Here is a 24,861-nt window from a genome sequence, read left to right as displayed (position 1 = left end):
AATCTAATAAAAATGATTTAAAATAATCAGATACTTGCACTAATGTATCGATACAAAGATGCTCATTATCTTAGGTAAAACGAAGTCCAGAAACAGACTACATTTGTATGAACTCTATGTGGTCAATGTGGATGAACATCTTGAAGAATTACTAATGGGGTAAAAGTAAAGCAGGCTACAAAATGAGCACTGCCTTTACATTCTACACACGAGTCAAAGATTAAATGAGTTCACACACGTGTATGTAAATAAAAGGCTTGAAGGAAACCCATGAAAAACAAAATGAATGGTGGGTACATGTAGACTGGAATTACAGGGTTTCTCATTCTTCTAAAAATAAAAACTACCAAGTTTAGTACAATGAATTGGCAAGAAAAAAAGCTCAATTTAAAAACACTAATGCCAATTAAAAAACGTTTAAAGGACAGAGGACACTGGTGATATACATAGAAGTACAGAAAACCTCCATTAGAGAAAAAAAAGTTTTCCCTGTGGGAATTATACACATAGTGAAAGACTGTTTACACATCAGTGAAGTGTTAAACAGAAATTTATTATAAGCTAAAACTAAAAGGCATATTTTACCATTCACCTAGCCTTCACTTGCCATGGGCAAAATTATAAAATGATTTTAAATAAACTCACCTCTTTAGCTTCTGTTCTAGCAACACTGCTCTGAAATGCAATTTCACTTTCTTGAAGTTTCTTCTCTTCTTTTATACCTAAATTCATATTAAACAGACCTTTAGTTATTTCATTTACGCTCCAACTTCATGACAGATGAATTCAAACAAAACTTAATGAAAATAATGTTAACTAGGGCTAATAAAATTGTAGATAAAGCTCTTTAGTACTTATAAACTTTCAAAATGAACATTAAAACATGAAAGGTCTATGGGTGCTGCTGTACAAAAACAGCTTCACTTCGTTATCTAAGTCAAGAGAACTTCACAGAACTCCTGGGAACACCCGCAGAGCCCTGCCCTGTGCAAGACTACTTGGGCAAGTGGTACTCCAGACAAGCTCTTTCTCATTACCTGACTTTTTGGTGATTCGTAAAAGCCGCCTGGTCCCAGGGGCGGCCTCGGGCTGAGGCTGGGAGCTGGTGCTGCTCTTGGCGCTCTGCTGCCCCCGCCGGGCCTTCTCCAGTTTAATTTCCTCCAGCGTCTTGATATGCACCTCCTGCATAGACTTCGTTCTCGCCGCAGGCTCCTCCGACTGTCCTTTGTTGGCAACCATTGGTGGCAAAACTGATGTTTTTTTAATCTCACTATCCGTCTTTAACTTTTTGCTTTTTCCTGCTTCTTGCTGCCGATGTTTCTTTTCTTCTTGCTGTCGATGTTTCTTTTCAGCCAGGACCTCAGAGAAGGTTTTGATTCGAACAGTGGAAGAGCTTCTTGCTCCTGAAGTAGAATCATCAGCTTTTGAAGGGCCTTCTGTCTTGAGTTTAGTTTGCAATTCTCCACGTTTCTGACTGGCTCTTTCGAGGAGGATTTCTTCTAATGTCTTCACATGAATCTCACCAACTTTAGTAACTCTCTCTGTTTTCAAAATGAACACAAATCATTTTATTTGGAGTTCACCTCTTTTAAAATATGTGTTTTTATTTATGTCAGAAAGGAAAGGAGAGTGAGAGAGAAACATCAACTATAAGAATCACTGATCTGCTGCCTCCTGCCCGCTATACAATGTGAAAAGCCTTTCTGGCACTGTGTAACACTGGAATATTAGGTAATCCCCTGCTCCTCTTACTGTGCTGTATTATCAATTGTAAGAGGAGGGTGCAGAAGAGGGAGGAATCATGCTATACTTTGTTCATTTTAGGCAAGATCAGGAATCGAGGTTTTGAGGTTCTGAAAGATTGCAAGGTAATTATCAAAAAAGTAAAAGAATTATCAGTGCTTTAATTAAATGTCAACATTATTTTCAGAACAGATACTGATATTAATACTAATGAAGGATTTCTGAACAAATTCTCTTCTTCTCAATAAAATATTGTAAGAAAAATTCCACAAAAAGAAAAGAAAAAGTTTGTTTCAAAAAGAATAAGAATGGCCCTGGCTGGTGTTGCTCAGTTGGTAGTGCACTGAAGGTTTGGGTTTGATTTCCAGTCAGGACACATGCCTAGGTTGCAGGTTAGATCCCCAGCCCTGGCTGGGAAGCGTGCAGGAGACAACGGACCAATATTTCTCTCGCCAAAAAAGTCAATAAGAATGTCCTCAGGTGAGGATTAAAAAAAAAAAAAAAAAAAAAGAATGTTTCACATCAGATTCCCTTTTTATGAATTCTGGTAAAATCTTAATATCCAAATAAGATAAGGATAAAATGAAAAAGAAAAAGCAAAGGATACTATCATTCATAAATATATAAAAATTAAAGAGCATTAAATTGAATCCAGCAATGTATAAAAAAGCTAGATGGTTGAGTAACAGAATGTTCATTTTACTATTCTTTAAATTGTATGCACATATACATTTACATAGTTATATCTTGCAACTTAAAACTTCAACATTAAATTAGAGGGAAGAATATAAAGAAAATTAAAATGATTTAAAACTTCAATACCCAGATAAAACCAATGATAATATTTATGTATTTTTTTGCAGTGTATTTCCTAATCATACAATTTTATCTTTACAAAGTTGAAATTATCTCATACATATGAACTTCTGCCTGAGAATAGGTTTCTATTATAAGAATTTTAAAAATCAAAGATTTAAAGATCAAAAGTGGTATGTTCTTTTGTAACCGTTCTTCATTCAATATGAGAGAAGTTTCTTCCATCACTGTTGTCCAGAACATGACTTTTCTTGACAGCAATTATTTTAAATGTTTTTAAATTGATTTTTAGAGAGAGGGAGGGAGAGGGATAGAGAGGTAGAAATATCTACAAAAGAAAAACGTCATTGATCAGCTGCCTCCTACATGCCCCCTACTGGGGATCAAGATGGCAACACAGGCATGTGTCCTGACAGGAAATTGAATGGATGACCTCTTGGTTCATGGGTTGACCCTCAACCACTGAGCCACATCAGCTGGGTGACAGCAATTACAATATAGAACTACCTTAATTTAATCTACTTCCTTTTTGTTAGATACTTAGATTGTTTCTAATTTTCTATTATCAATACAATGATGAAAACTCAGTATGGCACTTTTAAAGATCAAAAACAGAATTCATAACTAAGTAACTAACTACTTAAACAAAGAAAAGCCACACACACACACACACACACACACACACACACACTCACAAAAAACAAAACAAAACAAAAAACACCACAAGCCCTAAACTAACTCAACAGATAAATAGGAGAAAAAGTAAAGATTTTATGGCAAGAAAAAGAATATCAGCAGCTGGTCTTAGGGTTTACCTACCTGCTGCCTCCTCATTGTTTTGACCAGCTGACACACCTAAGCGTTCCTTTAGAGACTTGGAAACTTGAACTGTAAATAAAAACCAAAAACCCCAAAAGTTGAACAGAGAATTTTTTAGAGATCAAATATCTTTTTCAAAGTTCATAAATTAGGCTTATATTTCTCTTATAATACAATGTTTTTAAAAATGTTTTAGGTCAACTGGGCAGCATGACTCTATTTTCTTAAACCTTACACGAGGATATTTTTCCATTGAATTTTTAGAGTGGAAGGGAGAGGGAAAGACAGAGAAATATCGATGTGAGAGAAACACATCAATTGGTTGCCTCCTGCATGTGCCCTAACCACGACCTTGACCGGAATAGAACCCAGGCCCTTATCCACTGAGCCAAAAAGACTAGGGCTAAACTATATTTTAAAAAAATGTTTTCAGGTCTTAAACTTTCCTCTATGTGAATTCCCCAAAGCACTCCGGAGAGCTTTAAATATTTTTCTTTAGATCTGAAAAGCAGAAACTACTGAGTTTAGTAAAATAACTTTGTTACCATACAACCCAGCGTTTTTCAACTGCTGTTCCGCGGCACACTATGTTGCCTGGTGTGCCGTAGGTGCAGACAAGACAAGAATTTTATAATTTTTCACTATTTTGTTTACTTAATATTTTATAATAAAGTAATTATAAAATACTTTCTTTGTGTTCATTTGATTCCTATTCAAGAGAATTACTTTATATATAGTCAATATAGGCACAGAGTTAAATTTTTTAACATTTTCTAATGGTGGTGTGCCTCGTGATTTTTTTCATGAAACAAGTGTGCCTTTGCCCAAAAAAGGTTGAAAAACACTGATACAACCTGCTAAAATCTTGACATCAAAAGGCTTTCCCTCCTAAATCTATTTGAAGTATGTTCTTTAGTTTAAGTCTTTAAAATAATTGATTGTCAAGGAGGAATTTGGCTGCAAATTTTGTGCTTTCATAAAAGAAATTATCACAATACATATAAGTATTTCTACTATAATCTCTTGAGGAATGTGATGGTGTTTATTTTATACAATGATGTCTACCTAGAATCTAGTAGAGTAAGCAACTCAAATGTTTGTTGAATGAATAAAATGCGTACCAGAAGATAATCTAATTTTCATGCACAAAGAAAGTAACAAACTATTGTTAACATTATAGAAGGTAAGTGTCAGGATTACACACACACACAAAGTGTATTACAAAAAAGGTACCTTTCTTTGGTGTTTTGTCAGTTTCTGAAGCATCAACTTTCTTCCCTAGCCTTTGTGCAAGGCTACGCTTTAACGGAGGATCACTGTCACCATCTACAAATAGAGGGAATTCAGTTTAAGAGTTCAAGTCAACCTTCTGCAAGATCAAGATATACAAGCAAAAACAGAAAACATAGAATACTTCTTTATTTTTCTTCATTTTTATGGTGTATTCGTTTGCTAGCTTATTCATAACTCAAGGTTAGAGAAGGAATAAAAATGTTCCAAAAGAAGGGACAAAAAATTAGACTGCACAAATTAACATTTATCAAATAACTGACTAAAATTACAAATGGAGGATTATAAATCCTACAATTGAAAATCAGAATTAGGAATATATGAAAACAAACAAACAAAAAAAACCCTCCATGAACCAAAAAACACCAAAAAACTTCACTCCTTGTTTGCTGAATTCTAAGTAAATTAGTGGCTTAATGCACCAGAGATTAGGACAGCAAAAGAATCACAAAATTAAAATTTTTTCTGTGACATGAAGACTCTGAAGGCCAAATAGCACTTGTCTTCAATCCCAATAAGACATCTAAGGTTATGAAGGATTCTCTATCTTAGCCAAGTCATCAATTATTGATGGAGCCAAGATATGGACAAAGTTTCCCAATTCCCGGTTTATTACATTACACTGTTCAATATAAGTTGTTTAAATGTCATGAATTTATGTTTTTAAAATTGCTTGACAATCTTTCCAGGGTCCCATTAAAAACTTAAAAAGACTCTGCAGAGTATGTTTTTCTCTCTCCTTTCACTGATAATTTAAACATGAAACTAAAAATTTACAATGTTTACATGTATGCTGATATTAAAGTAACTTATTTCTGTATTTTTTACCTAAAATTTATCAAGCAATGAGAATGGTGTCAAAAAAAATTCCAAACAGGTAAAATTTCATATTTGTAAGCACATTTTAAAAGAGTATAAAGTCAGAAGAGACTTTCAAAATAACTTGTTTGAAACAGACACGCTAGGGTAGGTACACAATAATTCAGTAATATGTTAAATACTTCCCTAAATATAATCTAGCACTAATAAACGCAGGGGCTGAATTTATATTAACTGGACACTTCTTCCTCTCTAAAATGTCAAATTTTAATTTGTCCATAGAAACAAAGATATACTTTGATGGTTTTTAAAATGCTGGCCATAATCAAATTAAATTGTAACACAAATTTCTCTTTTAATGAAAGGTGTAATGCACGTGTGGAAAACATGGAAAATTTTTAAATTTGATTTCAGCCAAAATATAGGAAGATTACAAATCAATTATGACAGGGCACTTATATAAAGAGAAGGTTGGAAGAGGTACCTTATAAATGCACAAACAAGAAGAAAACAAAGGATATGTACAGAATTTTTCTCACCTACAGAAAATTTTCGTTTCCCCAGTCTCTCAGTGAGACTCAATCTTATCAATGGTTCTTCTCCTGAAATGGCAAAACAGAATTTCTCTATTAGGCAATTTTTCGGTATTCAGTAACTACTAATAGATATAAAGCATGTGCCAATATTAACGTAAGTCCACTTAATTTCTTGAAAATCAGTTCTCAGTCTCAAGATTCTCAATAAAAAAAAAAAAAAAATCAGGCGAAACCGGTTTGGCTCAGTGGATAGAGCGTCGGCCTGTGGACTAAAAGGTCCCAGGTTCAATTTTGGTTAAGGGCATGTACCTTGGTAGCGGGCACATCCCCAGTACGGGGTGTGCAAGAGGCAGCTGATCAATGACTCGCTTGTCGATGTTTCTAACTCTCTATCCCTCTCTCTTCCTCCCTGTAAAAAATCAATAAAATATATATTAAAAAAAAAATCAACACGTTAAATAATAAATTTAAGTAGCCAAATGCACAGCCCAAAGGGAAGCAATAGCAGTCCTAATTACTAATAGTAGCCAATTATACAAGGACAAGTTATATTCTAATCAATTGATTATAAAAATCTATACTTTTGCTTGTGTACTTTCAGTATGCTAAAAAAAAAAAAAAAAAAAAAAAAAAAAAAAAAAAAATTCATACTCCACTCCTATAACTTTCTTTGACCACTCCAAAAGTGTTTTCTTCTGATTCTTTGTTGTTTGAATGGCACAAACATAAAAGATGTATCTGCATATCATAATTACTTGTGTTCTATTCCTTACTATGAAGGAAAATATTTCTATAACTTAAAGTTTTTTTTTTAATAGTTCTTTATCCATAATGGGCAGTCAACAAATTTGGTGAATGGATACAAATAAACAGTAAATGAAAAAGTTAAATATACATAAATGTGAGAACTGCATTAAGTATTTCAACCTTTTTAACAGCAGAATCAAATGCACTAACTTTTTATTTTCATCTTTTTATCCAACCAACATTCTTCACTCCTCCTGCAAACCCACCAAAGGTAAAATGCAGAGGATTTTGCTCGCCCAGATATTTATGAGTCTACAGCCTATCTTTGTCTCACCTTGTTTGTTGGAGAGAGTTACTGTCCTCACCACAGTCCGGACATTCTCTTTTTCAGGACCTGGAATGGGCTGAGGCTGGAGTAAAAGACTGGAAATTCCTGAAGAACCTTCTGAATAAAGCAAGTCAAAGAATAGTAAATAATTTGTGAGAAATAAAGCTATCACAAGTCAAGAAATTCGATCTATGACCAGGTAAGTCCAACACAGACCACTGGACTATAAGCCAATCAGTTTCTCTGTTTCTGTTTGCCTACAGGGGTCATGGTGGGAGAAGGGGAGATAATCCCTATTTCTTATCTTCCTTGGACACAATATGTAAATAAAACAATTGTTTTTTGGGGGAGGGGGTCAAAAAATTAAAAAAAAATTGTTTCGAATGACTTAGGCACTCAATCTACTTTTATTGACTAACAAGGTTAACATTATTCTAAAGTTAATCTCAGAAGCACATTAGCTGTCAGGTGTGTCAATTCAATCTTTCTCATCTATATTTAATTATATGCAAAACACAACTCCAAGGTTCCTATAGAGAAAGTTTTACCAAAAGAGAACTGGAACCAACCACATGATTCTCTCTAAATATTAATCTGACACAATAATTTTTAGGGTTGAGAATGTATACATCAAGCAAGCTCCAGAAGAAAGTCCTGGCAGCTGAGAATTCATCAACTACAAAAAATATATTTATTTTTAATACACTTTATTTCTCAAGATAGACAAGCTCTTTTGGGCTCTTTAGCTGTGGTGCTTAGCTGTGAATAGCTAGGAACTGAAACACAATTGCAATGAATTAAAACTAAGTGATTTAAGTAAGTCTGTGTTTTAACTTCAAACCAGCCACAGAAGTCAAAGACTTTGGGTGTTGCCAAGGGTCCTTACCATTGGAAGCATCCTAATTATTCTTCTCGAGCAACATTCAATGATCTAGTCAAAACTGATAACTTACCACTTTGCTTCTTGGACTTTTCCTTCATTTTCTTTGACTTAATTTCCTCAAGAGTTTTTATTCCAAAATTCAAACATTCACCTGAGAAAAGCAAAGAGAAATCACATGAGGACCTAGCAACTTTTTCACCTTTGCATTTTATTTGTACACTTGAGGCCCAGTGCACGAGTTTGTGCACACTGAAAGGAAATTATAAGAAATGTTTTATATTGCTATCCACCCTTTATAATAGAAGTGTCAACCAAATTCACAATTGACAATGACATTTTGAAACACACACATGTGATTGGTGCAAGAGCTTTATATGTATTGCGCATGTCAAACTCAACTTAGCATTTTACATATATAGAATAAACTTGCTTAATTAGACCTTTCTGATTTAGCTAATTTTTTTCCAGCCCAGTGAAGCACCCCAACTTCTCTTTCAAGTAATTGTCAGCCAACACAGCAGTAAATATCAACATGAAGCAGATTATTATTGTAGATCACGCAGTGAGAACAAAGGGTAAAATATTTAATTGCAATAGTGTTTAACTATTCTGCGCAGTGAGAAAACCTGGTCATTTTCAAGGTCCACCATTTCTTACTTCTTTTCAGGCAGGTCAAGTTTCTAAACTTTCTAAATCTCTGTTTCCCAGCTAATGAAAAGAGAATTCCACCAAGTCTCCTATCTACCTATTCCAGGACTTCTGTAAGGATCAAATGAGATGAGGCACAGGAAAATGCTTCACAAACATTTGGTTAAAGTGTAAAATGTTTCCACCCGGCTATAAAGCAAGTTGTGTTCCTGGGCTGAAGAAAAACTCCAAGGAGGCTAGTCGCTAGGGAGAGGAAGCTGGGCGCCCACAGTCACCATTGCTGGGCTGGGCTATGGGCCTCATTTTGCACCTTAGGGTTTTGGCAGTCGGTGGGGTGTTGCTCTGGGATGGTGGCAGGGCCTGTGTCACACTTGGAGGAAGCCGAGTGTTGATTTGTGGGCACCAGGTCCCTGATGCTCTCTCTATAAATGGCCAGTGTGAGTCATAGCAGCTCCTGCATTGAGCAGCTGCCCCCTGGTGGTCAGTGAGTGTCATAGCGACCAGACAGACACAGCCTATTAGCCTTTTGGATACATAGATAGCAAGTGCTCAGATGTTTTCTAACTAAAAAAAGTAAGTTTGTGTATGTATAACAAGAGTAGGGAAGAGGGAGGGGGTGGTAATGGTGAACTAAAATTTTTTTAAGTTTATCTTTATTGTTGAAAATATTACAGATGTTCCCACCTTTTTCCCCATTGACCTCATCTACCCTGTACCTGCCCCTCCCAGGCCTTCACCACACTATTGTCTCTGTCTCATATATGCCTATAAGTTCTCCAGTTAATCTTTCCTCACCCCCACACCCACACCCACACCCGCACCCGCAACCCCCCTTTCCCTCTAAATTCGTCATTCTGTTCCATGCTCCTGTGTCTCTGGATCTATTTTGTTCATCAGTTTATTTTGTTCATTAGAACATAAATTAAATTTCAAAAGTATTTAAAACAGTTTTAGATTGCAAGATTTAAGAGTGGGAGCTAGCGTCGATACAACCTCCTCTTACCTTGTTTTAAATTGACCCCAGGTTTCCGGGCAGAAGCCCCTCGTAATCCATTATGAACTTCAGGAGTTGGTTGCAGGGTTGGTGTTTTGGTTTCATCACCTTCCTCAGAAAACTGATCTATATTAAACATTTAAGGCAAATTTACAATTAAAAACAAGCCTAGAGATTTAATCCTAATTCATTAAGTGATCCTGATCACGTATTTGCCATAAAGAACTAAAACATACCATCATCATCTTCATCATCATCTGCAGCATTGATCACAACTGGTGGATGAGTGGGGCTAGGAACATTTTCTGAACTTTCTACTTTCATCACACTTCGCAGTTGAGGAGAGGGATTGGACTGGACAGACAATTTGTTTTGTTGAACTGTGAGCTGGGAAGCCTTCACTTCCTCCTCTGGTGACTCAGGCACAGTGGGCAACACAGCTAGATATGCAAAATTAGTCATCAGTAAAAAAACTCAGGATATAAGCCCAAGTCATCAGAACACCCTCACCAAAAGTTTGGTGCATTTTCCCTTATGAGCACTTAATGTGTTTTTATTTAACATCCCCATTTTTCCAATTAGGTTCTAAATTTCCAAGGAGGAAAAATTTGGCTTTTAGTTAACTTTTCACTTACTGTATGTAAGTACACTCAAAGTGGACATTGAAAATACATATTATACAGGAGGTTAGATGCATAGTGACTATAAATTCTAGACATGTAATTTAAATATTGTAATTTTCCTTCCTTAAAAGGTGAAAATGTGTAGCCATCAAAATTTAATCACACAGCAAATGTAGTTTTCAAATGGCTGATCATTCCACTAGGAAATCACTTTATAAGGGACTCTGAAAATAAATACTATCTTTTGGTAGAGTGTAGTTTTATTTTATTATTATTATTTAATATATATTTTATTGATTTCACAGAGGAAGGGAAGAGAGATAGAAACATCACAGAGGAGAGAATCATTGATTGACTGCCTCCTGCACCCCGCCCCACTGGAGATGGAGCCTGCAACCCTGGCATGTGCCCTGACTGGAATCGAATCTGGACCCTTTAGTCCTCCAGCTGACATTCTATCCACTAAGCCAAACCAAACAGGGTATGTAGTTTTATTTTAGATTACTCTAAAGCAGGGTTAGCAAATCTTTTCTGTAAAAGGCTGGATAGCAAATATAGGCCAGTGGTCAGCAAACTCATTAGTCAACAGAGCCAAATATCAACAGTACAACGATTGACATTTCTTTGGAGAGTCAAATTTTTTAAACTTAAACTATATAGGTAGGTACATTGTTATTAACTTAATTAAGGTACTTGTAAGCTGGCCTTTGCTAAAAACTCAAGGGGCCAAAGAGCCACATGTTTGCCGACCACTGTTACAGGCTGTACAGATCTCTGTCTCAATTACTCAACTCTGAAGCAGTAGCATGAAATTTGGCCGTAGACAATATGAAAAAGAATTGGGATGGCTTCATTCCAATAAACCTTATTTTATAAAACAGGTGGAAGGAGAGATCTGCCAAACACACTGAGAGAATCAAGTTTCTTCCATTATGGCTGGGCAGTGGTTTTTGAAAGAAACTTGATTCTCTCAGAGTGTTTGAATTGGTTGGAGCATGTCCCATGCAACAAAGATGTTCCTGGTTCGATTCCCAGTCAGGACACATACCTGAGTTTGGGGTTCGATCCCTGGTCGGGGCACGTGTGGAAGGCAACCAGTCTGCTCCTCTCTCACATCCATGTTTCTCTTTTTCTCTTCACCCACTGCCCTCCTCTTTCTCTAAGCGTGACCTTGGGTGAGAGTAGAGAGAGAGGAAAAAGTCAAAAGCCTCTATGGGTCTGATAAGAAAATGGGGAATGAAGCAAGCTATCGTAATCTAAACTGTAATGCCAAGAAACACTTATGAGGCACATGACTTTTGGCAACAGGATTGTGACTCTTCTACTTACTAGTTTATAACTGTACAAATCACCTAACCTTAATAAAGTAGGGTTCCTTCATCTGTAAAGTGGAAATACTACTCTCTCACACTAGGAAAATAAGTCAAGTACATAAAGTACTTTGTACAGTGTGCATGTAGATTTTCATTATATAGCAACTATTCTTTTAAAATTAAAAACATCTCACTTTTGCTTGGAGGTAGAAAAAGGCCATCCACATAACGTCCTCTGTTGTGATGAAAAGCGCAGTTTAGTTTTTGACATCCTACTGGTTGATTTTCCCAATAACAAGGAATCTCACTCCGTTTTTTCTGTAAGAGGGAAAAACATAGTTTTCAAATAAAAATGAAGTGTGACTTGTTTTTTTGGGACTTGGTTAGAGACAATGAAGGGGAAGACCGAGTGTTGGAAATATTCTATTTCTTGATCTAGGTGCTGGTCAAGTAAGTATATTACTCACTTTGTGAAAATTCTTCAAGCACATTTTTATATATACTTTAAAAATACTTCAACAAAGAAAAAGGACCTGGTAAGCATTCTGAAAATTAACTAACCTCTGATTAATAACCAGCATTATTTTGGATGTCTCATCATTAAGAGCCTAATGTTTAAAATTCCCAGAAAGAATAGCAGAAATTTTAAAATACTGAGGAAGGAAACAAAGAAATAATGGCTATTATATAAAGATCCTTAAATTTATAAGAAAAGGCAAAGATCAAAGTCTACTACTCTGAAGATTGATAATTTGATAATACACTGTGTTGTTAGGTATGTGAAAGAATTATGCAATTTCATATACTTATAATAAAGATATAAAGTAACTCAATAGCTTTGGTATATACTTGGTAGAGGGTGCCTAAGCAACCTGCTCCAATAAAAACTTTGGGTCTCTCATGGGCTTCCCTGGGCAGAAACATCACATTTATACCGGTGCCTTTCCACGGCTAAAGGAACTGTTAGCTCTGCATGACCTCTCATAGGAGGGAGATCATAGAGAAGCCCACACATGAATTCCTCCAGACCAAGCATGTCAAACTTGCGACCAGCAGGCTGCATGTTTGACAAGCTTGCTCCAGACTCTGCCTGTGTCCTTTTCTCTTACAATCAGAATATCCTTACTGTGCCACTATAATACTAGCCAAGAATACAATTAAATGCTTAGTTCCTTGAGTTCTCCGAGATAATCTCTAAATGTAATTCTTCTTAGAGACACTAACACTTAGAGATATTTCCTAGAAATTGCGCCAATTTGCAAACTATACCAGCAGTGTTACAATATGACTTTTCAAAAGTTACCGAGTATTCCTTTCTCTGAACGTTAGTGAATTCCTTGCTATTTGGAAGACAAGCAGCATAGAAGACAGTTAAGAAACTCTAAACCTGGGACCAAACTAGAGTAGCTATATAAGCCCAGACATCCAAATTGCATATTTAGTCTCTTCCTTCCTATACCACCCCTCAAACAATTCAGACCAAAGTCATCAGGAAAGGCTGAGAGGCAGGCATTCATATGGAAAAGGGAAGGATGTGTGGCCTAGAGCAGGGAGTTCGAGCCGGACTGAGGTGAGGAGTCTACTGGACAAGGTGGGACTGGCACAGGGTGTCGGAATCCACAAGGAGTTAGTATGACATTTGCATAAGAGGATGTCCTGGCACAGTGTCGGAGCCTGAGCAGCGTGAGAAGGCAAGCAAGACTTCTGGGCAGAAGGTATTCCAATGTGGTTAAAGGAGGGTGTACTTATGGAGGGTCTTCCCAGAATCAGCTCCAAGACCAACCAGCGGGAGAAAGGAAGGGTCTTCCTGAGTGGGGACCAGGTGCAGAGTTGAACAAACAGGGTGAGCACCTCACATGGGAGGGCTAACATAGTATCAGAGTCCAAGGGTGTGGAAAGAGCATCCATGGGGGTGGGCATGGGGGTTGGAGGTGGGGCCAGAGGGCTCCAGAATAGAATGCTGAGGAAGGAGTCCTCAGTGAAGCAGGGGGGAGATCTGGAACAGGTGTTGGCACTGACATAAGGTGAGAAAGGTGTCCCTGTGGAGAAGCAGCCTCAGGTGTGATGTCAACACCTAAAGAGAATTAAAAATGGTGGCTGAGTAAGTGGATGCTGCACGCTCCCAGGAACAAACTGTAATTACATCTAAAATACAGAAAAACTTCTTGATCAACGGAAAACTCGCAGGGGAGAACCCTGACTCCCAAGGACTGAAAGTGGAGAATGCATAGAGACTGATGGTGGTGGTGGGGGTGCAAAAAAGTTAGCTGGGCACCCACAGATGGAAACTGAAGTCCTGGAGAGATATCTCAGCTGTGTGTGTGTGTGTGTGTGTTGCCACTGAGAACTCTGGGATCTAATCCCCGAGCTGGGTCTCCCAGCAGAAAGCACCAAAACTGAAGAGGAACCCACATAATATCTGATTGTGAAAAGCAGCGGGGGCGCTGTCTACCAGGAATTAACAGATGAAAACATAGGCACCCTCTTAAAGGACCAATGCACAAAAATCCATGTGGAGCCACCAACTTTGTGCTCCAGCAGAGGAGGGTGAAGTGGACTGGAGCTGTGAGAGCAGAAGCTGAGACAGGGGACTTGGGGGATAGAGCTCAGAAGGCAGACCCCCCAAGTTTCCTGGACTGAGTCATTTCCCACATAGACGTTTGCCTTGCCCAGGTAAAGATAGTTAACACACCCTATTGGAAAACACCTTGCTCAGAAGCCACTTGGGAGATTAAAAATAACAATTAGCCTCCAGGCAGAAGCAACTGCCTAATCCTGTTGAAGAAAACTTTCACCACACCTGAGGACAACTGCTTGGGGGGTGTGGGCAGCAATTCAAGTCAGAATCCTATTAGTTTGTAGCCAAAGGTGGTCTCTGGAGGCTTTGAGTCTTTACCTAATCAGATTAGTTAGAAACAGCCTTTAGCATTGTTTGGCAGTAGAGATTGAGAGGTGTATGTAGAGGATCTACCTAATACTAGTCACAAACCCAGCCAGCCAGCCAAAATGAGGAACCTCCACTCCAGTGTATGAATTTTCATGCACCAGGCCTCTAGTACAGTCATATTACAGGACTTTAACACCTCTCTGACTTCAGTGGATAGCTCTTCCAGACAAAAACTTAACAAGGAAACAGAGACTCTAAAGGACACACTGGATCAGATGGACTTAACACCTGAGTGGTAGGAAGAGACTGGAATATTGGATGACATATTCTAAGGGACTGATCAAATAAGTAATATTAAGGAGAATGGAAGCTAAGTTTTTCACTTTCAGAAAAGAGAATTATAAGTATGCAAAAATAGAAGACTGTAATGTTTGTGAATTGAAGGTATCTATGCGAACTCATGACTATTAATACAAAAGCAGAAAGTAATAAATAATGACATAAATGTGCATATGTATACACATTTATATATCCCCTTCTTCCATCCACTGTAGGCCTAGAAGCAGTAATACTCCAGGGGCAGCTCAAAGCTCATTTCCATATACTACTTTCACCAAAAGGAACCAAAGCTCCTTGGAGATATGGCTGATTCCAAAACTAGAGGAGGAGAAGTACAGGATGAGCCTAGAAAGTCTTATTTATTAAGCCAGAAAGCAAAGAGGTGTGTAAAGAATGATGGAAATACCCAAAGGACACAAAAACCATCTTGAAGGGCTCTTACTGGCCAAATCTATGTCTATTTGAGGATAAACTATATTAACAATGGAGTACAACACATTAAATAAAATAGGAAACCATGAATTTGCACAAATAAATCATTGAAAAAATTGGAAAGTTTGATAAGAAATAGGATTATTACAGGTTCTCAAATTACTTCGTTATAAAACACTTATTACAAAAAGAAAAACTTTACAGTAAAGCAGTCTGGTAGTTTCACCTTAATGAAATGATCAGTAACATCAGTGGTAATGGGATAATTAAAACTGTATGCCACCTGCCGTGGCCAGGTGGCTCAGTTGGTTGGGGCATCATACCAGTCACTGAAAGGCTGTGGGTTTGATGTCCTCAGGTGAGGATTAAAAAACCCCACATTGTATGTCGCCTAATAATGGTATACAATGAGAAGAGTATCAACTCTGATGTTCTTGCCAAAGGTACAAACCTGAATTTAGTCATGAGGAAATATCAGACTAACCCTAATTGAGGGACATTCTACAAAATAACTGACCCATAACTAAGTGTCAATGCCAATGAAAGACAAGCAAAGATTGAGCAACTATTCTAGACTGAAGGTGACTAAAAAGTTATGACAACTGAATGCAACACTTGATTCTGGACATGCTCCTTCTGAAATAAAAAGCATTACTGGTACAATGGCAAAACTTGAGTTGGATCTGAGGATTAAATGAAAGTAATATATCAATGTTAATTTTCTAATTTTAAAGGTTGTAGAATGGTTATATAGGAGAATGCCCTTCCTATTTGTAGGAAATACTCATAAAAACATTTGGAAGTGACAGGGAATGTCAGTTATTTATTCCCAAATGTCTTAGAATTTTTCTCTTGTAATTTTTCTCTTAAGTTTGAGATAGTTTGAAGATAAACAGATGTAAATACTCCCAATATACATACATAACCAAACTGCCTTTCATAAAAATTATACCAATTTATACTCCATAACATGTAGATATTAAGTGAGCATTATGACAGAAATTTCACTGGATCATTTTTATTTTTTTAAATATATTTTGATTTTATACAGAGAGGAAGGGAGAGAGTGAGTTAGAAACATCGATGAGAGAGAGTCATCGATTAGCTGCCTCTTGCACACCCCCTACTGGGGATATGCCCACAACCAAGGTACATGCCCTTGACCGAAATCGAACCGGGGACCTTTCAGTCCCCAAGCCGACGCTCTATCCTAGGGGTGTCGAACTCAATCAGAGAAGGGGCCAAAATCTAAAATCCAGCCTAAATTGCGGGCCGAATGGTTTACTGAACAGTCATAAACTGTCATTGTGATGGAAACGCAGCGGAGTGCAGTGATGACAGCGCGGTGCGGGCCACATTGCAAGGCCTGGCGGGACGGATTTGGCCCGCGGGCCTTGTGTTTGACACATGTGCTCTATCCATTGAGCCAAACTGGTTTCGGCTCACTAGATCATTTTTAAAAATTTAAATCACATAACATGTCATTTCCCCATTACATTTTTTATAATACAAATTCAAAACTTACATCAATCTCCATGTGCCGAAACCTGCACACCTGTCGAAAACAGCGTCCTTCTTGCCATAATGTGCAAACAGTTTCATTTCCTAGTGCAGCTTCACAGTGACGGAACGGACAGCTGTCACCCTGTCAACAAAGAGAGTAATACAGAAAAGAATTGTGAAACTTTTGAAAGAGATCTCAAGTGAAATGTTCGTTTTAACAGTTTCCTGGCATCTAGACAAAGAGAAAACAGTAAGGAGACAGACAAAGAAGACACCTGAGATGGGATAACAAAAAAATCACAGATCAACAAATTTATAATTTTCTACAACCTATTTCCTGACACTACCCTTCATCTTATCCGACAACATGAACAACACAAGCTGAGTGATGACATAAGTTAAAAAAGTGGGAGTATTAGATATTCTTTAAAAATAATTATACAGTTCATCTTCAACTGTTTTATATATCCCAACTAATGTGATCAGTTTTTGAAAAAAGGCCAGAAAGGAAGTTAATAGATGAGGATTTAAGTATAATTCTATGCTCCACTCCATACTTTATAAAATGATATCCAAATACTACTATTGTGCAAAGTGCTGTAAGATCAGGGCTTTGCTCAAAACTGTTAATTTTAAACAAAGCACCAAGATGACTAAAGAAAAGTTTTTGTAATAACACGTACATTTATAAAATTGCCATAAAGGAACAACAGAAAATAGCACATTGATCTAAACAGAGCTGCAGTACAACCAAAGAGAAAACAAGGAAGCTTTGATAAAAAACAGAAAAGCTACAAAAGCATATTTAGTAGATGGCTTCAGTATTCAGCAGGAAATCTGAAAGTGAATTGAACTCATAGCAGTTTCTAGAAGTACAATACAATACACAGCGAATAAAATTAAAGTTGGTAAGCCACAGGCCAAAGTGCTCCTAATTCCAAAGGCACCCTAAGCAAGTTCATATAGGCAAGAGGCCTTCACATTTTTGTAGAACATGAAGAACATAAAAACGAAGAGGAATACACGAAGAACGAATTCACGTAGGAATGCTATCCTTTATTAAAAAGCTGACAGAAGATAATAAAACAGTGCAGAAAACAAAACATGAAAACTTAGTGTACTGAAAACCATTTCTTACTTTGGTGCATGTAGAATAGAAGAAAAAATAGCAGTCTTCTCCTTGATTAGGCATGCTGGGTAGATCCTGAGATCAGAAATGGCTTCTTGAAAACAAGCCACTGCTTCCTTTAAGGTGAGGACCAGCTTCAAGTCCTTTTGAAATGGATTTAATCTTCCAAATGACAATTCAATCACAGAAATCGCCTTTAAAATGTAATGCTAAAATGGGAAAACAATGAATATTTAAGGTGAAATCTTCCAAGTCCCTCCTCCAAATCATCTAATCAGATAAAACAAAATTTCAATAGTATTTACCTATATAGATGGGATTACAAGATTTCACCTTGGCTATAATGCTTTTACCTTTTTTAGATGTGCACTTATTATAAAAAAAGGGAAAGGGGGTACCTTTTTTCCCCAACCAAAAGCTTATAAACAATTACAAGAAAAACAATGTTTTGATGATGGTTCACTTCTTACTGATCTAGGAAAATTATGCCTTAAATTAAAAAAGTGTTTAGTCCTTTAAGGAGAAAAAAAACAATTTCCACACTTACATTAGCTGGTTGCTCTCAACAGGAACATCTGTGTCTTCACTGAGTTCCAATCTATTACGCCTGTAGGTCGAACCAACACTCAATCCATGAATTAATAATAATGAGGCAGAAAAAAATTTCCTCCTCACATTGCCAAGGAAACCTCTCAGCCACAATTCAAACACAGGATGTGTTTTTAAAACATTTCCCAACTATTGGGAGATTAAGTCCATTCGAACAACCTTGTCAGACTGGAGACAGCTATAGCTAGTTATCTCCTCAAAATAAAAACAAAAACAAAAAAACAAACAAAAAACGTTCATTTAAAGATGAACTTGGAATTCAAAGGATTATTTTTTTTAAAAAAATCCATCTTCCATAGTCGAACAATATAATTTAAAAAGAAAAAAAGAAAGAGAAAAAATAAAAAAGAACACCAAAATTCAATAAGATCCAATTTCTGGTCTTCAAGATTTCTTCACCTATTAAGAAAAAAACAGAAACCTTCCCCCATCTTTATTATCTGTATAATAAAAGCACACTTGTATGTAAAAATAGTGTTTTATGTACATAATATACATATATACTAACTGGCTTATACACACATACACACACACACATACACACAAATGTGTAGAAATAAAACATTTGGGTAAGTTTTCCCTTTTAAAATACACTACAAAAGCCTTTAGATTTGGATTCATTATAAAAGTAGTGAACTTACTCTTATACCAAAGTATCATGAAGATGTTACACAAAATTTTGCCCAGCTGGCAAAATAAAGATGAAGTGAATTCTTAACACATATATCAATGTGTATAATATGGATGCATGTATATCATAATCTTTTTCATCTTCAGGGAGTGTTTAACCAAAAAAGATAGAAACGTATAGTTATAGAGTAACTACAGAGTGGTGCAGCAAGCTGTAGAAGGCAGAACAGCATTATAGCCATACTGAGCTGGCACTGTCAAAATACAAAAAGCTTCTATTAAGGGAAGATTGTTTTTCTTTTATAGCAACCAGTGTCAACTGGCATGAAATTCAATATTGGCCCTCCTGCAAAGGCTTGCTTATGCAGCCTAATTTCAAATTCTTTACTACTGATGGCTACAACTAAAGACGTTGCAATTATCCATTTACTCTAGTTAATAAAAGGGTAAACTTTTGAAGTTGAAATTTCATTCCACAATGGTACATTTACCATTTAAGAATTAAAAGAAAAAAGGCCAAAAAACAAAAACAAAAAAAAAACAAAAACCCCACCAAAAAACGATTTGATACATAGAAATGAATTCTAAATTTTGTAACCAGCCCAGTAACAAAGCAATTTTGATTTTCATGTAATAGATACTACATTATTTCTAGGCTAAATCTTGCCAAATACTATCCAAGACAAAACTAAAATAAAAACTTAAAAAAAAAAAAGTGGACACCTTTTACTCACACTTAATACTAGTCAATTTTCCAGGAAATTTTTGGGCAGGGAATATCCCCAAATCTAAAATGAAAAAAAGGAAAAATTGGGATCTTACATTAGTTATTCAGTCTGAAAATTTTAATAGACTTTTATTAAAAGTCATCATTTTCTGGCCTCCCAATCAATTATAAAACAGAGTGGAAAGGAACCTTAAAAATCACTGAGATTCATTCTCTCATTTTACCAATGAGGAAATGATTCCTAACACATGAAAATATTAATTGCTTATTTTTAGTTAAGAATTGATGCCAAAACAATTTCATAGTTAAGAATACATAGTTATGAAGAATTCAGTATACATTAAAAAGTACTTAGGATTACTTAATATCAGAAAAACTGTCTTTGGAAAATGGATACTAGGATTGTCAAAGTATGCTCATGTATGGGACTTAGATTTTAATTCCCATGCAATCTTTTTTAAATTTTGTAAAACGTTTACTGTGTCATTTACCCATAATTAGGCAAAAGTACCTATGCAATCTTAAGTTTTTATACTATTTTAAAAAAGGTTAAAAAAGGAAATTCAAAGATTAAAAGTAATTTTTCCTAATTGTAATGTTTCCCTTTTATATAGATCCAATCCTTAAAGGGTAAACTCAGTAAGCTGAAATTATAAAGCTGACCAGTATGAGGAGGCAATTAGAAATTTCAAAATATAAAACAATTTTGTGAGTTTTGTTTCTGCCACGCTTTAAGTATGATTCAGAGTTTTAAAAGAAATAGAAAAATGGGGGTGAGGGGTAGGAATACCAGCTTAGTATGTATTGTTGTTGTTGTTTTTTCATTATCATTGGTCTTAAGAGTAATCAACTTTTCATGTTGGAAGAGATTTTTGTTCAAAACCAATTACTAGGTTCAGTTTACCAGTAAGAAATAGCACAAGGCCTTTCAATGCTGCACTATATTTTTTAAGTTAAAAAATATATTTCAACTGATATAAACAAAATTTCATGTGACAGTCACATTGAATTAGTACTGTAAAATCATTAAAGTTAATCTTCACTTTGCCAACGTTACCTCTGAGAAATTTTCAGTCCTTTTTGTGTTTTCAGGTTCCCCCAGATTCATGTATAAAGAATAATTAGTTAACAATATGTAACAACTATAGCAATTAGAATACAGTAACAAAGCAAGAAGTTGTCCATTTTAAATGGAGAAAGGAAAATTAAGATAATATTTCTTTTTCATTGCTTTGAACAACTTCATTTTCAGGATCCCAGCTCAGAACCAATGTAGAATAATCATATTTAACATTTTTCAAGTTCATTTTCAGAAACATTAGCTGTTCTATATTGTCAAAGTCCAGGCTCATGGTCTGCTTTGGATGAAAGTGGCTATTTGCAGTAAAGATACATTCAGATTGCCAACTACACATAGGGCAGCTTAGATACTGAATGGCAACTTGGGTCAAAGCCGGCCATTCGCTCACCTTCCTCTGCCAGTAAATCAAAGGATCATCACCACCTGAGATCTCTGAATACTTTTCTTTGAAGTATTCATCCACTACTGCTACAGCAGATGGAAACATGAAGCTTTTGCCTCCAATGCCAACAGTATCTGCAGCTGAACTACCAACAGACCCTGAACTGGAGGTGCCTTCTCCTGTAGATGAAGTAAATGAGTCCGTTTGTACTACAGTTGAGGGACCAGAAGCTTCTGAAGTTGCAATATGGCAGACCTCTGGTGAAGATTCCATATAATTACAAACTTCTTCTGCAAGGATCTGCTTATACATTTCTAAATCAGCACCGTGAGGGAAAAAGTCTTCCAAACTATTTTTAAAGCAAGGATCTAACAAAGCAGCCAAGATACAGGGCTTAGATTTGAGCATGGCACTTAGTAGGGCATCCGTTTCAAGTTTCAGAGATAAACTGTCCACCAGATTGAGGGCCTGTGTAATACCTCTGACTTGAAAATCTTCTCTGAGTTTCTGCAGGGAAAAGTGTAGATGATGGACTATTGGTAGCACCTGATTCAATCCTGTGGTCTTCACACTGATGTTCTGGGTGGCCTTCTCAAACGGCTTAAGAATATCACAAACGTAAGTCATTAGGGTCCACTGAAGGGAGGTGAGTACAACTCCACTGGCTCTCCCAAGACTGTGGTGAACTGAATAGCAATGCTCCAAGAGCCATTTTAACATGTAAAAGGTAGAAATCCAATGGCCAGGTTCATCCTGCTTCAAATTCTTCCATGGAAGTTGGCGATCATTCTGGAACTCTTGCAGTATCTGACGAGCCTTGACTGAATGACTAAAATGATGACAGGTTTTCCTAGCAGCCACTAACATGTTCTCAATGCTTTTGTGCTCACAGAAGAAATCCTGAATGACTATATTTAAACAATGCAGGAAGCATGGCACGTGGGTAAAACCACCTTCTTTGATTGCATGTACCACATTAGAAGAATTGTCAGAAACAATGAAGCCAGGAATGAGGAAATTAGGAGAAAGCCACAGACCAATCTGGTCATTTAATTCTTGTAAAATGTTGGTTACCAAACAGTCTTTGGCCAAACCTGTTACACAAAGCACTGCCCATTTTCTAAAATTGGGGATCCAGCCAGTACTGGAAGAAGGTACAGTGTCCAAGGAGACCCAGTGTACAGTCACAATAAAATAATCAGTGGACGGGTCATGGGTCCATATGTCCACAGTCAGGTGGATCTTTTGGCTTTGAACATTCTCCAAAGTTAAGAAAATTTTTTCTCTGGCCCAATCATATAACTGAGGTACAGCCTTAGTGAAGAAGTAAGTCTCAGATGGTAATCTATAATCAGGGGCCACAATCTGCATGAACCTCTGAAAGGCTGGGGTTGAGAAGTAGCTGTAAGGATGCATATCTTCCACAATCATTTGAATAATCGCCTGACTTACTTGACTGGAGGCTGCATTTTCACAATATGTTGTTTCTCTCTCGTGGGCATGCATCAGAGTATCTTGCTCTGCAACAGGAATAGGACTCTCAGATATCCTATTTTCCATCTCTAACACAGGAGGTCCATCTGAATCAGAGTCACTAAGGTCCTCAGCTGTTAAATCTTGGCTGCCTGTAGACTTCCCTCCATGCGAAGTATCACTCAAGAGATTTCTGTCTGTCTCAGTCTCATCTAATCCATTTCCAAGCACACCACTGTCTTTGTTGGCAACAGCCCAATGGATGGGATGTGTGGCCTGCAAGTGTCGTTGAAGTGTTGAAGTTCCTAAGTGAGAACCTGGCCTACCACGGCTCACACTTCTTTTACATATATTACACACAGCTCTTGAGATGTGCTGAGGATCAGTATAAAAAAAATTCCAAACTGCAGATGTCTTGGCTCTTGTTCCAGGAATTAAGGCATGCTTGACAAGGTTACTTTTGATGAGAAATCTCCCCCTTTCCGCCCTCAGGGCATCAGATAGTGATTTATCCCGTTTCTTACCCATTCTATTATCATTTAATGGATCAGTAGGAATATAGTCAAAGCTTCCACTGCTTCCAGCAGAAGAGGGAGATAAAGTTACATCCAAAGTAAAGTCCTCCTCTCCACTAGTGACTCCAAATTTGTTGGCCCTTGTCCAGTGAGGGGAATGCCTTGCCTGTAGATGTCTTTGAAGAGTAGATGTCCCAAGATGGCTGCCTGGTTTACCCCTGCTAACACTTTTTTCACAGAGGTTACAAATGGCCCGCCAGGTGTACTGGGGGTCCACATGGAAGAAGTGCCATACAATGGAGGTCTTGGCTCTAGTACTAGGTAGGTAGATCTGTTTTTCTATATTGCTCTCAAAAAGACTTTCTTCATCCCGCTCAGGAGTACTGGAAGCTAACAAAGCAGGGGGATCTGCAACAGGCCTCCCAGACCCCAAATCCTTACTAAATTTTTTCACAAGAATTAGTTTCTTTCGACGCCTTTTCCCCTTTATTCGCAAGCCCTTCTTTCTTTTCTTTTTAGTAGGCAATTTTGCCTCTCTATCCATTCCTTCTGCCACCATCTTTCTCTCTACCACATCTTCTTTATCTGTATTAGAATGAATAGGAACACATCCCAGAATTCCAGCACTACTAAACGTGCTGCATCTTCCGCCAGCAGAGAGCGAGGAAACTGGTACACTTAGGGTACATACATTCATTCTCTTTATGCCGCCAAAATTCGTACCAGAATCTGTTGGTGGGTTTATTACTCAAGAAATACAGCTGTTCCTCTCTACTTGCATTACCTGTTCTCCAATTTCTATGGGGAATCAAATTCCCTTTGGACCCATGACTTCCATGCCAGGTTATTTTTGGAGGAAAAGTGACAGCGATGGAGAACATTCCCAAACTCTTTCTCAAAGGGCTTTAAGATCCCTTCCAACTTTCTGAGTTCTGGATTCAAATTGTCCAATCCACTCATGTTATAGAAAAAAGAACTGAGGCCCACTTTCCCAGTCATAAAGTTGGTCAGTAGCAGCTAGAAGCCAAGGTTTCCAAATCCCAGGCCCATGTTCTTTCTGCTTCATCGAGAACTCTATCTGCTTAAAATGCCTTCACCTTTAGAAATGTGTTTTTATGAAGCTTCACACAATAGCAACATTAATCCTGAAATGAATTATTTTCAGGAAGTTTAATTTAAACAAAAACATAGTGCATCATTCAACACTGACATTTAGGACTGATTTGTCAATACAACCCAAAAAGTCAATTCTGAAATGCTAAATCAGACTCCACATACTGGTCATTAACAACAAATGCTAGTTGACCCCTCGCAGCAAGAATGAAAAGTAATACAATTTTTTTTTAAAAATGTGGGTGGCTAAAATGCTTTGTGGGTAAAATTAAAAATCAAGGTCACAAGATGTATTTTCAATTATTTACAATTAATCCAAGTTTAGTTTTCAGACACTTTTAGACTGCAGAAGCTTTCTGGCCTGTAAACGAGTAACTCATAGATTGGACTCTACATGAGCAACAAACACGAAAACGAACTTTACACTACTTCCATTCCTTCTCGGTTGACCCCTCCCTTTTCCCCCCAATACCTACACACAT

At 37.0% G+C, this 24,861-nt stretch overlaps 2 protein-coding genes across 27 annotated transcripts in view; both read right to left on the bottom strand.

Annotated features, from left to right (window-relative positions):
• The window catches only part of ZC3H11A (zinc finger CCCH-type containing 11A), a 30,756-nt gene that overhangs the window by 4,901 nt on the left and 994 nt on the right, over positions 1 to 24,861 (bottom strand). For 7 of the 26 annotated variants that reach the window (XM_045582994.1, XM_045582996.1, XM_045582997.1 and 4 more), the window contains 13 exons: positions 18,397 to 19,876; positions 17,859 to 18,058; positions 16,743 to 16,862; positions 11,754 to 11,877; positions 9,860 to 10,063; positions 9,633 to 9,749; positions 8,052 to 8,132; positions 7,105 to 7,215; positions 6,027 to 6,089; positions 4,612 to 4,704; positions 3,379 to 3,447; positions 1,038 to 1,541; positions 646 to 722 (listed from right to left, as the gene is read on the bottom strand). In XM_045582994.1, coding sequence (XP_045438950.1) covers positions 646 to 722; positions 1,038 to 1,541; positions 3,379 to 3,447; positions 4,612 to 4,704; positions 6,027 to 6,089; positions 7,105 to 7,215; positions 8,052 to 8,132; positions 9,633 to 9,749; positions 9,860 to 10,063; positions 11,754 to 11,877; positions 16,743 to 16,862; positions 17,859 to 17,912 — 1,617 coding nt within the window. In that variant the 5' untranslated portion in view covers positions 17,913 to 18,058; positions 18,397 to 19,876. Of the gene's footprint in view, positions 1 to 645; positions 723 to 1,037; positions 1,542 to 3,378; positions 3,448 to 4,611; positions 4,705 to 6,026; positions 6,090 to 7,104; positions 7,216 to 8,051; positions 8,133 to 9,632; positions 9,750 to 9,859; positions 10,064 to 11,753; positions 11,878 to 16,742; positions 16,863 to 17,858; positions 18,059 to 18,396; positions 19,877 to 24,861 lie in introns of those variants that run through there. The other 19 variants (XM_036442100.2, XM_036442102.2, XM_036442105.2 and 16 more) reach the window with 7 other exon arrangements.
• Positions 20,639 to 24,859, bottom strand: ZBED6 (zinc finger BED-type containing 6). Its single transcript, XM_036442091.2, has one exon. It carries the CDS (start codon positions 23,961 to 23,963, stop codon positions 21,021 to 21,023), a length of 2,943 nt encoding a protein of 980 aa, XP_036297984.1. The 5' UTR covers positions 23,964 to 24,859; the 3' UTR covers positions 20,639 to 21,020.

This window comes from Pipistrellus kuhlii, unplaced genomic scaffold (genome assembly GCF_014108245.1).
Source record: "Pipistrellus kuhlii isolate mPipKuh1 unplaced genomic scaffold, mPipKuh1.p scaffold_m20_p_18, whole genome shotgun sequence".
NCBI classification, from domain to species: Eukaryota; Metazoa; Chordata; class Mammalia; order Chiroptera; family Vespertilionidae; genus Pipistrellus; species Pipistrellus kuhlii.
Note: the sequence above shows the minus strand (reverse complement) of the source record. Positions and strands in the feature narration are given on the sequence as shown.

Bases quoted from the DNA above. Each gene is read 5' to 3' on its own strand.
- ZBED6 (XM_036442091.2), bottom strand. From the start codon at position 23,963: ATGAATGTATGTACCCTAAGTGTACCAGTTTCCTCGCTCTCTGCTGGC.